At 40.9% G+C, this 17,826-nt stretch overlaps 1 protein-coding gene across 2 annotated transcripts in view; it reads right to left on the bottom strand.

Moving 5' to 3' along the window:
• sipa1l3 (signal-induced proliferation-associated 1 like 3) overlaps positions 1-17,826 on the bottom strand; it is a 190,434-nt gene that overhangs the window by 56,565 nt on the left and 116,043 nt on the right. For both annotated transcript variants that reach the window (XR_009827451.1, XM_062060235.1), the window contains exons 5-11: positions 17,192-17,380; positions 9,547-9,721; positions 9,355-9,458; positions 5,784-5,941; positions 2,296-2,878; positions 2,063-2,161; positions 1,806-1,981 (exon numbers count right to left, since the gene is read on the bottom strand). Coding sequence is in view for 1 of the 2 variants with exons in the window: in XM_062060235.1 (XP_061916219.1) it covers positions 1,806-1,981; positions 2,063-2,161; positions 2,296-2,878; positions 5,784-5,941; positions 9,355-9,458; positions 9,547-9,721; positions 17,192-17,380 (1,484 nt within the window). In the remaining variant the exon portion in view is untranslated. The remainder of the gene's footprint in view (positions 1-1,805; positions 1,982-2,062; positions 2,162-2,295; positions 2,879-5,783; positions 5,942-9,354; positions 9,459-9,546; positions 9,722-17,191; positions 17,381-17,826) is intronic.

The following is a 17,826-nucleotide window of genomic DNA, read 5'->3' on the forward strand; positions in this document are numbered from 1 at the left end:
GGATATTGGTGTCAACGGGGCATTCAAAGCTAGACTGTGAACTGCGTGGGAACAGATGATGACAGAAATGGCGAACACACGTTCACCAAGACAGGGAGACAGCGCCGGACGACATACGCCACTATCTGCCAGTGGATCGTAAATGCCTGGGCTGATATATCAGTCTCAACTGTGGTCCGAGCTTTCAGGAAGGCAGGAATTGTCACTGAACTGCTAGACAACAGCAGCGACACTTAATCCATTAATGACTTCGACGAGACAGAGCCCGGGCATTTTGGATGCCGTATTCGCCCAACTTTTTAATTCGGACACTGAAGAAGAAGAATTTGAGGGATTTGTGGATGAGGAATAACTTCAGAAGTGAGCTTTAAATGTTTATTTTGTGTGTTGTGTTGTGTGACATTAACGTTTGAGCAACGTTGAGTTATTGATATTGTTATTGCTCTGCACTATTTTGAGTGTTACTATTTTGTGATTGCACGTTTGATTTACCGTAACACGAGTAAATCAGCTGTTTATTCATTTTGGGAGTGAACAGAGTTGTTAGAACGCTGGTTTGTAATATATTAATAAAGTTTGACTGACCTATCTGACTGTTTTGTTGACATTCCCTTTAGCGCAGCTCCATCTAATGGATACATAGGTGCGCCTTATAATCCGGTGCGCCTTATGTGTGAACACAGTTTTGAAATATATGCCATTCATTGAAGGTGCGCCTTATAATCCGGTGCGCCTTACAGTGCGGAAAATACGGTATTAGTGCACTTTTGTGCATGATGTCACTAAGATGACATATCAAAACAACACTAAATTAAAGTGCACTTTTTGTACAGAACGCCACTACAATAGTTTAAAACAAATAAAGTGCACTTTTGTGCATGATGTCACACAAGATATTTCAATAACTGTCAAATAAAAATGAGCTGCATAATAGGAAATCAAATAGTGTATGTCCTTCGCTATGTGGTAGGTTCCTGCGGACGTTATCTCCTTCTGTTATTGACTATTTTTTTCATACGCCGTTGATCTGGAAATGGTTGCTTCGGCTTTTTGTGGGTGTGGCACCGAACGGAGATGTTGACATGCAGAGTTTCAAGCACTCTTCATTCTGTAGCGGGAGACTTTTCAAATGATGCTACAAATTAGCAGTGCTGCTACTTTTTGCAACAACGCTTTTGCCGCATACTTGACATATTACGGTTGTCTGTTCAACATCTTCCCGCTTGAAGCCAAACCACTGCCAGACGATGGATCTGTGCTGTTTTTCTTGGGGATTAAATCTTCCTTCATTTGTTACCAGATTCACACCTTCTTTCTCTCATATTACCACTCGCACCACTCCGCTAGCACCACAGCTAAAGTGACCCATTCTGCTACCTCTCTGCTCGGCGAGGGCGTATGACGTGACAGTATGTGACGTATGTAAGAAGGTGCGCTTGTTTTATGTCTCTGTGAGGAGAGACAAGAAAGAGTGAGAAAAGCATATAGTGTAATGCCCGCAGCTAAAAGCAACTGCGTGAGAACGTATACTCGAATATCACGATATAGTCATTTTCTATATCGCACAGAGACAAACCCGCGATATATCGAGTATATTCCATTTATCGCCCAGCCCTACTCTGAACTCTTGTTTGAATGGTGTACTCAGCGGAATAATGCTACCCTGAGAAGTTGTGCCATAGTGTGGATGTAGCTCATCTTCCCATATTCTTTACACAGCAGGCAAGCAGCCAAGTGATGCACTCCCTTTGTAATTAGCTATAAACCGCTCATGCGCATTCAGCAATGGACTTTATTCAACATACCTTCGGGGTCGCCCCTCTTCATACGGGGGAATGATAACGACTTTGACCGTGACCGACGTCCTCAGCAGGTCAATCATCTGCTCATGGGTCAGCGTCACTGCGGCGACTTTGCAGATCTCCACCAGGCGACTGCCCTGCCTTAGCCCCGCCTGCCAGGCAAATCCGTATTCCTCGACCTGCACAACACAGTGCTGGTTACCTTCTGTGCAATGTGCAGCCACCACCCCCTACAAGTATACATTTTGGCAGAGGTGTACCTCGGCTACGGTGCCGTCCAAGCGCACGTGGAAGCCTAGTTGGCCGAGTCCGTTCCTCCTCAGCGTCATGTCCACCGTCTCACATCCAACTGTTAGAGACTGGTAAGCGGAGAGGAAGCAAACAATTGTGGAACGTTCATGTTTTTTTATTAGAAGAGTATGGTGTGTGTATTTTATTCTGCAGAACAGGAAATTTGAATTCCACACATTTCCAGAACTATTGGCGGACTTACCTTTAACCTCTGTACCATTTCCCTGATGTCCTGGGCACAGCCCTCGGGTACCCGCAGACCAATATGGTCTCCTCTTCCATAGAAGATCTTCAAGGCCAAGCGCTCGGCGGTCCAGCCAATCACGTCAGCGCAGAAGCAGTTGAACACCACCTCTTTGGTGGAGCAGTCCACCAGGAGGACGTATTCTGCAGAGAAACCAAGAGCACACGGGAGCTCCGCCCCACCTCCGCTGAAGTCTTGGGCCAGGACCCTCCAGGCAACTGCCCCATCGGCCCCGAGCTCGGCCCCTTCCCGTGCTTTTGAGCGCTCGCGCTTTTTCGACGCCAGGGAGATGAGGTTGTTGAGCTTGCCGGCCGAGTCCATGGGGGTGCTGCTGACGCAGTTCTCGGCCAGGTCACGCAAGTACTCCTGCCTCGTTCTCGTCGCCATGGTATGGAATTTTTCCGACTTGTGCGCTGCGTTTTCTGCGTTGATGATTTTGGCCAGTAGGAAGTGTCGAAAAGTATCCGGGTCACGGAAGGTGATGCTGCTGGGAATGGGTGGGCCAAATGGAGGCACATCCTTCATTCTTGTCACAGCAACACTGAGGGTAGAGGAATGTAAATAAATTGTAATTTTTTTAGTACCATTCCTTAAATTGCAGCCTCCTTTCTAACGCCTCAATGGGCATTTGATGGGCACATTAATGCGTTGGCTACGTCTCGTCTCGATTACTGTAACATATTCTTTTCGGGCCTCCCTATGTCTAGCATTAAAAGATTACGGTTGGTACAAAATGCGGCTGCTAGACGTTTGACAAGAACAAGAAAGTTTGTTCATATTACACCTATACTGTACATACCTTTATATAACTACATACCTCTATATATACCTATACTGCCTCACCCTACTGGCTTCCTGTGCACTTAAGATGTGACTTTTAGGTTTTACTACTTAGGTATAAAATACTAAAGGGTCTAGCTCCATCCTATCTTGCTGATTGTATTGTACCATATGTCCCGGCAAGAAATCTGCGTTCAAAGAACTCCGGCTTATTAGTGATTACCAGAGCCCCAAAAAAGTCTGGGGGCTATAGAGCGTTTTCTATTGGGGCTCCAGTACTATGGAATGTTCTACCGGTAACAGTTAGAGATGCTACCTCAGTAGAAGCATTGAAGTCCCGTCTTAAAACTCATTTGTATACTCTAGCCTTTAAATAGACCCCCCTTTTAGACCAGTTGATCTGCCGTCTCTTTTCTGCTCTGTCCCCCTCTCCTGTGTGGAGAGGTTATTAAGGTGACCACAGATGATACGCTAGCTGTTCAAAGTGGGGACCCGGGGTGGACCAATCATCTGTGCATCAGTTGAGGACGTCTCTGCGCTGATGACTTGTCTCCACTCAAGATGATCTCCTGCTGGCCCCACTATGGACTGGACTCTCACGCTATTATGTTAGATCCACTATGGACTGGACTCTCACACTATTATGTTAGATCCACTATGGACTGGACTCTCACACTATTATGTTAGATCCACTATGGACTGGACTCTCACACTATTATGTTAGATCCACTATGGACTGGACTCTCACACTATTATGTTAGATCCACTATGGACTGGACTCTCACTATTATGTTAAATCCACTATGGACTGGACTCTCACACTATTATGTTAGATCTACTATGAACTGGACTCTCACACTATTATGTTAGATCCACTATGGACTGGACTCTCACACTATTATGTTAGATCCACTATGGACTGGACTCTCACACTATTATGTTAGATCAGTGGTCCCCAACCACCGGGCCGTGGCCCGGTACCGGTCTGTGGATCGATTGGTACCGGGCCGCACAAGAAATAAATAAAATTAAAAAAAAATAAAAACAAAATAAAATAAATATACATATATGTTTAATTAAATCAACATAAAAAACACAAGATAAACTTACAATTAGTGCACCAACCCAAAAAAACTCCTTCCCCCATTTACAATCATTCGCACAAAAGGGTTGTTTCTGTCAGGCAGCTACAGCTTGTTCAGAACGCTGCTGCTAGAGTTCTAACAAAGACCAAAAAATGTGAGCACATTACACCAATTCTTAAATCCTTACATTGACTCCCTGTACATCAGAGAATTGATTTCAAAATCCTCCTACATGGTCTAGGGCCGAAGTATAACACTGATATGCTCCCACTATATAAGCCCTCTAGATCACTAAGATCTTCTGAGACCAATCTGTTAGTGGTTCCCAGAGTAAACTCAAATCAAGGGAGAGCATCATTCAGTCACTATGCAACAAATAGCTGGAATAAACTTCCTGAAGATGTCAGACTTTTCCCAACTCTTGACTACTTTTAAAACTAGACTGAAAACTTTTATGTTCACCTTAGCTTTCAGCTAAATCTTTTAACTTTTAACGTCCGCACTGTTTTTATTTTTATTGTCTGCATTTTAATTTTGCTTTTATTTTCTTTCATTTCACTTTGTTGTACCACATGTTGTGCTGTGAAGCACTTTGAGTCTGCCTTGTGTATGAAAAGCGCTATACAAATAAAGTTGCCTTGCCTTGCCTTTCTTTCTGTTATTAATATTTCTGGTTCCTACATTATATATCAATATAGACCAATACAGTCTGCAGGGATACAGTCCGTAAGCACGCATGATTGTATTTTTTAATGACCAAAAAAAAATAAAAATATTATATTAACCCCCGCCCCCCGGTCTGTGGGACAAATTTTCAAGGGTTACAAAAAGGTTGGGGACCACTGGTCTACATAACATCTAATGGTGGTTCTTTGGTCAAAAAGTTGCGTAGATGATGAATTTTTTTTTTAACGCTTGAAAATTTGTCCCATGGACCGGGGGGTTGATATATTTTTTTGGGCATAAAAAATACAATCATGCGTGCTTTCGGACTGTATCCCTGCAAACTGTATTGATTTATATTGATATATAATGTAGGAACCAGAATATTAATAACAGAAAGAAACAACCCTTTTGTGTGAATGAGTGTGAATGAGTGTAAATGAGGGAGGGAAGTTTTTATATAAATAAACATTGATTGATTGATTGATCTTGTGTTTTTTTAAGTTGATTTAATAAAAAAAATGAAAATATAATTATTTATTTATTTATATATATATTTTTTTAATTTCTTGTGCTGAGATAGGCTCCAGCGCCCCCCGCGACCCCGAAGGGAATAAGCGGTAGAAAATGGATGGATGGATGGGCCCGATACCAATCGATCCACGGACCGGTACCGGGCCGCGGCCCGGTGGTTGGGGACCACTGATGTAGACCACAAGGAAGTGTTTTGCATTTAGAAATAAATAATAATAATAATATGACTCATTTAATGCGCCCTATAATCTGGTGCGCCTTGTACATAAAAAAAGATCAACAATAGACCATTCATCGGCAGTGTGCCCTATGGTCTGGAAAATACGGTACCTGTTAATAGATGACAAAGTGGTACAGATACGGTGTTATGAATAAAACATATACCTGTAGCAGGTGTTTTCAGAGCAGGGGTTGTGCACACGGACTATGACAAAAACGTGCTGGAAGTGCGAGCGGATATTCTTCGGGGTAAAAGGCAATGCCCCGGTCTCCTGGAAGATTATGGTGACAATGTCGTTCCCGATGTGCCTCTTCCTAAGAAGCTGAGGAGAGAAAGGTACGTTAGAAATAAACGAATGAACAAATATGGCTGACATGGACGTGACTGGCACAAGACACTTCAGAAAGAGAGAGACAAAAACTGAGGATGGGACTTGGAGGAGTCCCTTCACAACAGCTCTTTATGTCATTTGTTTATCACATTCTGTGTGGGCTATTTGTGTCTGTGAGTGTCCTTGTGCATAACATGGCACGGCGGCGTACAGGCTGTGGTGTGGTGCTTGCCAATCCCCTCTTCGTCTCTTGATAGGAGTGTAATAGAACCAATTATGTAAAGCAGCCTGCATGATGTCACATGTTGGAATTTGAATAATGTGTCTGTTTTTTTTTACCATAACCGTTGGGTTGGCGACATTAGTTTTCTTTAAATGTTTTATTTCAAATTTTGTTTTGTTGTATCATCCTTATAGTTCACTAATTCAATTTAATCTTGACAGCATCAGTCATTTTTCAATGTTATATGCTGCCACCTAGCGGTTTGAATTAGTACGTGACTGTCTAGCTGCAAAGTGGACGCCTCTGAGTGGGGGTATTGCACCATTTATGGTATTGCAAGTACATTTATGGGCATTTCTCAAAACAATACATACAAATAGCATATAGTATAGTACAGACCTGGGCAAATTAAGGCCCGGGGGCCACATGTTAAGCTTTTCAATCTGGCCCGCCGGACATTCCCCAAACATTTTTTTTAGATGTTAAAGATGTAAAGTGTAGCTGCCATTATGATGTGCAGTGATGCTTTCTAATGACCGTAAGTCTTCAACTATACTAAGTCTTTCAATGGTTGGAATCTGCATGATATACTAGTTACTATGGTCATCTAATTAGTTACTATGGTCATCTAATTAGTTACTATGGTCATCTAATTAGTTACTATGGTCATCTAATAAGTTACTATGGTCATCTAAGTCACAGCAGCTCAGACGAGGCACCAAGCAGTGTGGGTGGGGAGCGTTTCCACAGCCTGAAATGTGGGTGTCAGGGACAGATACGGAAGGAGATTTTTACAACAAAGTTCCAAAGCTTAGTGATGTATCAGATGTATCAGATAGTAGGTGTTTTTTTTTTTATACCCTTGGTGTTCATATTTTGCTGTGTTTGTTGCATTTTTATTGATTGTAAAATATGTGGATGGAGAGGGGGTGTGACATTCATATGTTGTCAATATTCAGTGTTTTATCGTTCATAGTTAATATTGTAAATCCCACATTCTTTATTGTCATGTACATTCTGGGTGTCTTATTCAGTAAAAAAAATTGAAATTCCATTCTGTTTTTATGGTGGTCTGTACGTTTTTAGCACTCAATCAGACATTATTGAGAGGTTTTGTATTAGTGTTCCTAAAAATAATACCCCAGAGACATTTTTTTCTCTAAATTTGGCCCTCGAGTCAAAATAATTGCCCAGGCCTGGTATAGTATACAACATATAACTGGAAATTGGTAAGAAAAACCCGCTGTCTTTTTACGATAAAAGTCTGTCGTTTGAGCTGTTGTTTTTAAGGTGTATTACCACAAACGGAAAACGAAAAATTACGGTAAAATCTGGCAGCTCAGATGGCAGAATTAAAAAAGTGTTAATTGTTTTTCCATTTACCGTAATACTGCATGTTGTAAAAACATTGTCTATTTCACAGTAAAATTCTGAGGAATGAGTTGCCATTTTCTCCTGTAAAATCTAAATTTTTTAATTTTTTTACAGTGTACATAAAAATATTTTCAATAATCAAATACATAATTCATAAGCAGCAATCAGAGCAAAGGGTGGCTATTTTGAAGAAACTAGAATATAAAACATGTTTTCAGTTATTTCACCTTTTTTTTTAGTTAAGTACATAACTCCACATGTGTTCATTCATAGTTTTGATGTGACAATCTACAATGTAAATAGTCATGAAAATAAAGAAAACACAATGAATGAGAAGATGTGTCCAAACTTTTGGCCTGTACTGTACATTGATGTGAAGTAGGGCTGGGCGATATATGGAATATACTCAAAATATCAAGGGTTTGTCTCTGTCTTGTCTCTTTTAGCTGCAGGCATTACACTACAGGCTTTTCTCACTCTTTCTTGTCTCTCCTTACAGAGACATAAAACAAGCACACCTTCTTACATACGTCACACATACGCTCTCGCGGAGCAGAGAGGTAGCAGCATGGGTAAAGTTAGCTGTGATGCTAGCGGTGCGGTGCGAGTGGTAATACGAGAGAAAGAAGGTGCGAATCTGGTAACAAATGAAGGAAAAATTAATTCCCAAGAAAAACAGCAAGGGGTCCATCGTCTGGCGGTGGTTTGGCTTCAAGCGGAAAGATGTCGAACAGACAGCCGTAATATGTCAAGTATGCGGCAAAAGCGTTGCTACAAAAAGTAGCATTACTGCTAATTTGTAGCATCATTTGAAAAGTCACCCGCTAGTGAGTGAAGAGTGCTTGAAACTCCGCATGTCAACATCTGCGTTCGGTGCCACACCCACAAAATGCCCAAGCAACCATTTCCACATCAACACCGTATGAAACAAATAGTCAACAACAGAAGGAGATAAAATCCGCAGGAACCTACCACATAGCGAAGGACATACACTATTTGATTTCCTATTATGCAGCTCATTTTTATTTGACAGTTATTGAAACATCTTGTGTGACATCATGCACAAAAGTGCACTTTATTTGTTTTAAACTATTGTAGTGGCGTTCTGTACAAAAAGTGCACTTTAATTTAGTGTTGTTTTGATATGTTATCTTAGTGACATCATGCACAAAAGTGCACTAATAGCTTGTTTTAAAAAGTCTCTGACAATCTTGCACTTTCTGTTTGGAAATGACATGAATGTTTGTGCCACTGCTTAATAACTGTTTAATAAATACACTTTTGCTAAATTGATTTAGTTGTGATTTCCCTCTCTGCATGAAAGTTTAAAATGAGCATATATTAATGCAGTATGAACAAGAATGTTTTAATGTAGACACATAGAAGCATACTGGTGTGATTATTTGCATCAAGTGTTCATTCAAGGCTAAGGCAAAATATCCAGGTATATATCGTGTATCGTGACATGGCCTAAAAATATCAGGATATTAATAAAAGGCCATATCGCCCAGCCCTAATGTGAAGTGTTGGATAAACGACAGGCACATATATTGTTGTTAATATCTTACATTGCAGAAGTAATGAAAGTGCAAATGAGATTTCGCAGCAATTCAGGAAGAACACATCGCTTCTCTGTACCACATTCAATTCTTCCCTCCGTGTGAGTCCGTCATTTAAACACTCATGCAAACAACACCCACACACTGAACATGTTCCTACACGCAGGACAGACACATGCAGGTCATTGCTGCAACGCACTAGACTTGAGTCCCTTGACATTTAGTAAACAGCTTTGAGGCATTCTTACCTGCTGGGGGTTGTTTGGCATGTATGGCAGCATGGTGGATATGTGAAACATGACTTCGTAGCCTTGGTAGGCGGTGTACAGGGAGTGGGTGCCTGTCGAGTCAGCTACGGTACCACAAAGCAATTTCAATTTCGTAAGTTGAACTGTAACACGCAAAAATATTTCTATCCTTTTATCTTGAGATGTTCTTACTTTTTGTGTCGAGCTGTGCGGCGTATTTGGTGAACCCCTTGAGGAGGACTTGCTCGCCTAATAGCTCTAGAAACGCTGAGAAGGCGGGTGACGCGTCTTCGTTGTTGTACATCTCCTCCTCAGTGCTTTGGCCTGCGCGGCACAGCAGAACACCGACCTTGTGCTTCTGACTTAACTGTGAGGGCACACAGAGACAATATCAATACTGAAGCATGAAACAAATACAATTCATAAATACAAGCAACTACTGTATTTTCCAGGCCATAGGGCGGACCGGATTATAAGGCGCACTGCCGATGAATGGTCTATTTTTGATCTTTTTTCATTAATAAGGCACATTAAAGGAGTCATAATATTATGATTATTTTCTAAATGTAAAAGACTTCCTTGTGGTCTACATCAGTGTGCCGTGAGATACAGTCTGGTGTGCCGTGGGAGATTAACTAATTTCACCTATTTGGGTTAAAAATAGAGATGTCTAGAGCTCGGCAGCGTAACCGTGTAATACTCTTTCATATCAGTAGGTGGCAGTCGGTAGCTAATTGCTTTGTAGATGTCGGGAACACGTCGTGTGAGACGACGATGGTTTGTCGTGATCCCAATACGCAGACGACAGCGGGAGGCAGCGTGCAGGTAAAAAGGTATCTAATGTTTAAACCAAAAGTAAACAAAAGGTGAGTGCCCCTAAGAAAAGGCATTGAAGCTTAGGGAAGGCTATGCAGAACAAAACTAAAACTGAACTGGCTGCAAAGTAAACAAAAACAGAATGCTGGACGACAGCAAAGACTTACTGTGGAGCAAAGACGGCGTCCACAATGTACATCCGAACATGACATGACAATCAACAATGTCCCCACAAAGAAGGATAAAAACAACGGAAATATTCTTGATTGCTAAAACAAAGTAGATGCGGGAAATATCGCTCAAAGGAAGACATGAAACTGCTACAGGAAAATACCAAAAAAAGAGAAAAAAACAGCAAAATAGGAGCGCAAGACAAGAACTAAAACAGCAAAAAAGTCCAAATAAGTCAGGGTGTGATGTGACAGGTGGTGACAGTACACCTACTTTGAGACAAGAGCTATATTGATGCATGGTTGGTTATGCTTTAAAGTCATATGCAACAATTGCGACAATGACTTTTTACTGTCAACTGAGTTTCGTTGTTTAATGATTTCTGCTGGTGGTGTGCCTCCGCATTTTTTCAACGCAAATAATGTGCCTCGGCTCAAAAAAGGTTGAAAAACACCGGTCTACATAACATGTAATGGTGGTTCTTTGGTCAAAATGTTGCATAGATGATGTTTTACACATCATCTTCAAGTCGCTTTCTGACAGTCGCCTCAGGATGCGCCGTTTTGTGGGCAGTCTTATTTACGTGCCTCCACTTCGACAGCGTCTTCTCCCCGTCATCTTTGTTGTAGCGGTGTAGCGTGCAAGGACGGGAGTGGAAGAAGTGTCAAAAGATGGAGCTAACTGTTTTAATGACATTCACACTTTACTTCAATCAATAACGGAGCAGCATCTCCTCATCCGGAAACAACAACACCGGAAATGTGTCCCGTGAAAAACCGTCCGACCGGAACTCTCTAATAACTAAAGTACCTTGGGTGAATAATGTAAACTCACTACACCGGTATGTTTTAGCGCTTTCATGGCGAGTATACTGACAGATATATAAGTAAGAACTTTACACTACTTTACATTAGAAATGGCAACAGTGGAGGATGAATGTCACATAAGAAGATAGAGAAAAAGAAGAAGCTTATCGACTACGGGGTCGGCACGGACTACAAAGGCGGACGCGCGCAATTTTTCAGGATTCATGCAGATCCCAAATACAGATCAGCAGGTACCAGAAGGTAAGAAAAGTTGCATAGTATTGCGAAACAAAACGTCAGATATGTCTTACCTTACACACACACCATAATAATACTCCTATGTTGAAGCACAGTACAATCCATCAAGCTGTGCGACTTTGTACTTTACCAAAGTCGTACTAAAACATTTTGATTGATTTTTCGGCGCCGTGTGTAATGTTCTATATTTTCAATGGAACATATAAAATGTTGGCGTTGTTTACTTGAGTCATATTGCAGTCTACACGTATCTCTTATGTGTGACTGCCATCTGCTGGTCACACTTATCATTACACCATGTACCAAATAAAATAGCTTCGAGGTGGGTAAGCTCAACCAAACTTTTCCCCTTACATTAGGCGCACTGGGGTATGAGGCGCACTGTTGAGTTTTGAAAAAAAAAAAAGGATTTGAAGTGCACCTTTTAACGTTTAGCTTTTTTTTTTTTAAAGCTAATTTTGCAGGTGTACACCTCAACATCAAATATTTTGCTACTTGACGAATGATACCTGTTAGCATGCTAACATTTAGCTTAGTTTAGCTTAGCACGCTAGCATTTCAAACAAATAGGTGCACAACTCAGAGTTAGATATTTTGTCGCTAGACACATTTTTTTTTAGCATGTTAACATCATCATGCTAGCTTTTAATGTGTAATTTTGCAGGTATACACCTTAGCGTCATATATTTTGTTACTTGACAAATTATACCTGTTAGCATGCTAACGTTTAGCTTAGCTTAGCTTATAGTCCGGAAAATACGGTACTCTGTGGAGAGGCTTTTATGTTTATCATAATGAATAAATAAAGGAGGGACTGCAAAAAAGCCTTGCTCTTCATTTTCCATTATAGAAAAAGAGATAAAATGGCTAAACATTAAGCTTTTATTGTATGTACACTTAAACGCTGCCCAGCCTTTCACTTCAGCCCAATATTGTACTTTGCACTTGAGTTATAAAGGTTTTAGACAAACTAAGCAGATAATATGTCTTGTTTTGTTTGCTACCAGAGTAGGTGCCCTGTCGTCATTTAACCCAGAAAAGGATCAAGCCATTTAGAGCCTGATTTACTAAAGGTTTGCTAAAACACGTGGAATCCTGATAGCACACCCAAAGGTGATCTACTAAACGTGTGCAAAGTGTCTGTTAACTCAGCAGAATAAGGCGTGCAATCCATTTTGTGTCTGTGTATTCACGAATAACCAAAATATATGCTGATCATCAAAATGCTCACAATACTGGGAGGAGAAGATGCAAATATAATTATTGAGCAAGCGCAATGCGATTTATCTATTAACCCTCACCACCTTTTTTGTGAGCAATTTTTTGCGTTTTATTTAGCACGTGTCAGAAGGACGTGCAAACTGACAGTTCCACGCACGGCTGCAGGATCAATGCACATGATGGACGAACAAGAATCCTCCGTCCTAGTGCGTCAATATTTTTGGCAGTGAGAAATATAATTCAGCAACATTATTTTATATATTTTTTAGCGTTTTAGAGGACTAAAGGGGCTAATTAAAATAAAGTGAAATGATGCGTTTCGGTGTCCTTTGGTATTTGTTTAATGGCGTTAGTTTTTTTCACTTGAAATAAATATTATTAAAATATTTATTTTATGAAAAAAACAAAACTTAAAAGTATGCATTTTTTTTTGTCTTGAGCGAAGTAATGTGCAGCCACTCACTAATATGCGCACCTTTGGTCGTAAAAAAAAAAAAAAAGATGCACTGCAGGACTCCTAAAATGCCAGTAAAAAGTGGTACATGTCTCCTGCTCGTTTGAAAACATAGCAAAACGCCACAGGTAGGCGCATGATAACATGAATGTGCAGGAAATGAGAGCGTCTCCCTGGTGATGTACCGTATTTTCCGGATACATGCCAAGGCAAACTTAAAATCCTTTTTGTTCCCCTCAAAACTCGACAGTGCGCCTTATAACCCGGTGCGCCTAATGTAAGGAATACGTTTGGTTGAGCTTACCCACCTCGAAGCTATTTTATTTGGTACATGGTGAAATGATAAGTGTGACCGGTAGATGGCAGTCAAACATAAGAGATATGTGTAGACTGCATTATGATGGCAATATGACTCAAGTAAACAACACCAACATTTTATATTGTTAGGATCCGCTGCCCGGATCATAGTTTGTTTACGTTTTCAAGTCACGTTTATTTTCAGCACCTTGTGTTTGTTTGTTTCTGTTGCCATGACGGCAGATTGTGCTCAGCTGCCTCTGGTTAGTGTTCGAGACGCTCACCTGTTGTCCGGGCACTAATCAGAAGGCTATTTAGTCTTTGCCCTGGCTTCACTCGGTCTGGCTTCCTAATTTGCTTGTATGAAACAATTGACGACGTTCGATTCCTGCTAGCTTTCACGCTATGCTATTTTTGCTTGCTAGCTCCCACGCTAGTCCCTTTGTTTTGTCTTCCGTGCTATGAGCACGTTTTTGTTTGTTCCCTTATGATTTAATTCTTAATAAATCATTTTCCTACCTGCACGCTGTGTCCGAAGCCGCCTGCATTCCTGGGAGAACAACCACGCACCACGATGCGACCCCGTCGTCACATATACAGTATGTTCCATTGAAAATATAGAACATTACACACAGCGCTCAAAAATCTATCTAAATGTTGTAGTATGACTTTGGTAAGCTATGAAGCCGCACCGCTTGATGGATTGTACTGTGCTTCAACATAGGAGTATTATTATGGTGTGTGTATAAGTTAAGACATATTATCTGCCGTTTTGTTTCGCAATATTATGCAAAAGCAACTTTTCTTACCTTCTGGTACCTGCTGATCTGTATTTGAGATCTGCATAAGTCCTGAAAGTTTGCGCGCGTCCGCCTTTGTAGTCCGTGACGACACCGTAGTCGATAAGCTTCTTCTTTTTCTCTGTCTTCTTGTTATGTGACATTCATCCTCCACTGCTGCCATTTCTACTATAAAGTAGTGTAAAGTTCTTACTTATATCTGTCAGTAAACTCGCCATGAAAGCACTAAAACATACCGGTGTAGTGAGTGTACATTATTCACCCAAGGAACTTGACTTATTAGAGAGTTCCGGTCGGAAGTTTTTTCATGGTGTTGTTGTTTCCGGATGAGGAGATCCTGCTCCGTTATTGATTGAAGTAAAGTGTGAATGTCATTAAAACAGTTAGCTCCATCTTTTGACACTTTTTCCACTCCCGTCCTGGCACGCTACACCGCTACAACAAAGATGACGGGGAGAAGTCGAAGGTGAGCCACGTAAATAAGGCCGCCCACAGAAAGCGACTTGAAGATGATGTGTAAAACATCATCTATGCAACATTTTGAGCAAAGAACCACCATTACATGTTATGTAGACCACAAGGAAGTGTTTTACATTTAGAAAAAATATATATATATATGACCTCTTTAATGCGCCCTATAATCCAGTGCGCCTTATATATGAAAAAAGATCAAAAATAGACCATTAATCGGCAGTGCGCCTTATAATCCGGTGCGCTCTATGGTCCGGAAAATACTTAAAGGCCTACTGAAAGCCACTACTACCAACCACGCAGTCTGATAGTTTGTATATCAATGATGAAATCTTAACATTGCAACACATGCCAATACAGCCGGGTTAACTTATAAAGTGCAATTTTAAAATTCCCGCCACACTTCCGGTTGAAAAACTCCTTTGGATATGATTTATGCGCGTGACGTCACAAAAGCAACGGAAGTGGTTGTACCCCATCGGACCCGATAGAAAAGCCTCTTGTTTTCTTTGACAGAATTCCACAGTATTCTGAATCTTTTGCAATTTGTTTAATGAACAATGGAGACTGCAAAGAAGAACGTTGTAGGTGGGATCGATCGGTGTCTTAGCGGCTAAGTACAATACTGTTAATATCCGTGATATTTGCATTAGTGTACTGTCTTTAAGGGTTTGGGGAACGCGAGTGAGTTGGCGGAGAACTTGAGTGTGTGTGATCGTGACTTTTGGCTAACAGCAGCTTGTGTATGTGTGTGCGTTACTTTTTGAACTACAACCAGTTACCGCTTGTTAATAAAGCGATTGAGCAATTTGTTTAATGGACAATGGAGACTGCAAATAAGAAAGTTGGAGCCGGTGGAGCAGCGGACTACAGCAACACCAACACCAGGAGGTTGTGTTGTGTTTTGAGCAGGATAACAGACGCACTACGGTGTATACAGCTTTGGCTTTCAAACATTTGATCGATTGCCCGTACGTGCGTGTCGATATGTGCATGTGACGTACGTAACTTTGGGGAAATATATGTTTCTTGCCGACTCTGATGGCGGCCGGGGTGTCGTCAAAAGCGTACAACGCCCGCCGCCGCATCTAAGTTAGCTACGCAGCTAGGTTAGCTTCTGTTTTTTTTAGCTTCGCCAAGCGGAATATTATTAATCGTGTATTTACATGTTCATGGTTTAATAGTATTATTGATCTTCTGTCTATCCATCCAGTCAGGGTTTTTTTTTATTTTGTTTCTATCTGCATTTGAGACTGATGCTATCGCGTTGGCTACGCAGCTAGGTTAGCTTCTGTTTTTTTAGCTTCGCCAAGCGGAATATTATTAATCGTGTATTTACATGTTCATGGTTTAATAGTATTATTGGTCTTCTGTCTATCCATCCAGTCAGGTTTTTTTAAAATTTAGTTTCTATCTGCATTTGAGACTGGCGCTATCGCGTTAGCTACGCAGCTAGGTTAGCTTCTGTTTTTTTAGCTTCGCCAAGCAGAATATTATTAATCGTGTATTTACATGTTCATGGTTTAATAGTATTATTGATCTTCTGTCTATCCATCCAGTCAGGGTTTTTTTTATTTAGTTTCTATCTGCATTTGAGACTGATGCTATCGCGTTGGCTACGCAGCTAGGTTAGCTTCTGTTTTTTTAGCTTCGCCAAGCGGAATATTATTAATCGTGTATTTACATGTTCATGGTTTAATAGTATTATTGGTCTTCTGTCTATCCATCCAGTCAGGTTTTTTTTAAATTTAGTTTCTATCTGCATTTGAGACTGCTGCTATCAAGTTGGCTACGTAGCTAGGTTAGCTTCTATTTTTTTAGCTTCGCAAAGCTGAATTATTAATCGTGTATTTACATGTTCAGTCACTGTGAATGTCCATTTCGCGTTCTCGACTCTCATTTTCAAGAGGATATAGTATCTAAAATGGTTTAAAATACAAATCTGTGATCCACAATAGAAAAAGGAGAGAGTGTGGAATCCAATGAGCCAGCTTGTACCTAAGTTACGGTCAGAGCGAAAAAAGATACGTCCATCACTGCCTTTCAAGTCATTCACTGTAACGTTCCTCATCTATGAATCTTTCATCCTCGCTCAAATTAATGGTGTAATCATCACTTTCTCGGTCCGAATCTCTCTCACTCCATTGTAAACAACGGGAATTGTGAGCAGCACTACCTCTTGTGACGTCACGCTAATTCGGGTACAGGCAAGGCTTTTTTTATCAGCGAGCAAAAGTTGCGAACTTTATCGTCGATTTTCTCTACTAAATCCTTTCAGCAAAAATATGGCAATATCGCGAAATGATCAAGTATGACACATAGAATGGATCTGCTATTCCCGTTTAAATAAAAAAAAAAAATTTCAGTAGGCCTTTAAATATTTAAATAAGGCCGTCTGCGCCACTTTTCAATTGCACACGCAGTCTTACTAAATCGCACGCAACACGCCCACTAATAGTACACACTATTTTATACATTTCATGTGCTTTTTACCGTGTGGTGTTTGGATCTTAGTAAATCAGGAGTATTTCCCTTGTACTAACCCCTTGCTCGTCCAGTTTGAGGAGCTGCTCAGTGACCTTGGGCACGCCGAGAGCAAGTCGCAAGCAGGACACGTTGAGTTCAGGGACCACCTGCTCCAGGACCTCTTTTAGGGGCAGGCCACGCACCGTGCCGTGCCTCCCCGTTGACGACACCCCGTCCTCCAAGATGGAACCTCGAAGAGTCACCAGCTGTGTAACATAGGAAAGAAACAACAATTTCGTCATGTTTTCTTTTCACGCAGACAGAAAAAAAAGCCGGAAACTAGTTAAAAGTAGTAGAGTACACTGTGACAAGCAAATGATCGCCTGCAGACTCATGAACTGAACATTGCGGAAAATTGAGGAAAACGTGCGCTAAGGAGACATAAAATCGAGGACAAAAATGATGAAGCATATTTGAGAATGAATGATAAGTAATTGTTAGTTTTTAAATATGTTCTATTTTCTATCTCTTTATGTTAATATAAATATATTTTTATTATGTGAATGCCGCAAGGCTTTCGCCTTTGTTATACTGATTCAGATAAAAAGTTTGATGCCTTTCTTCTCCCACAGTTTTCATCGGATCGGAACCATTGCCAACATTTGTCTTCTCCCTAAATATCCTAGAGTACCAGGAATTCCAGCTTTTACAG

The sequence above is a fragment of the Entelurus aequoreus genome, linkage group LG10 (genome assembly GCF_033978785.1).
Source record: "Entelurus aequoreus isolate RoL-2023_Sb linkage group LG10, RoL_Eaeq_v1.1, whole genome shotgun sequence".
Classification (NCBI taxonomy): domain Eukaryota; kingdom Metazoa; phylum Chordata; class Actinopteri; order Syngnathiformes; family Syngnathidae; genus Entelurus; species Entelurus aequoreus.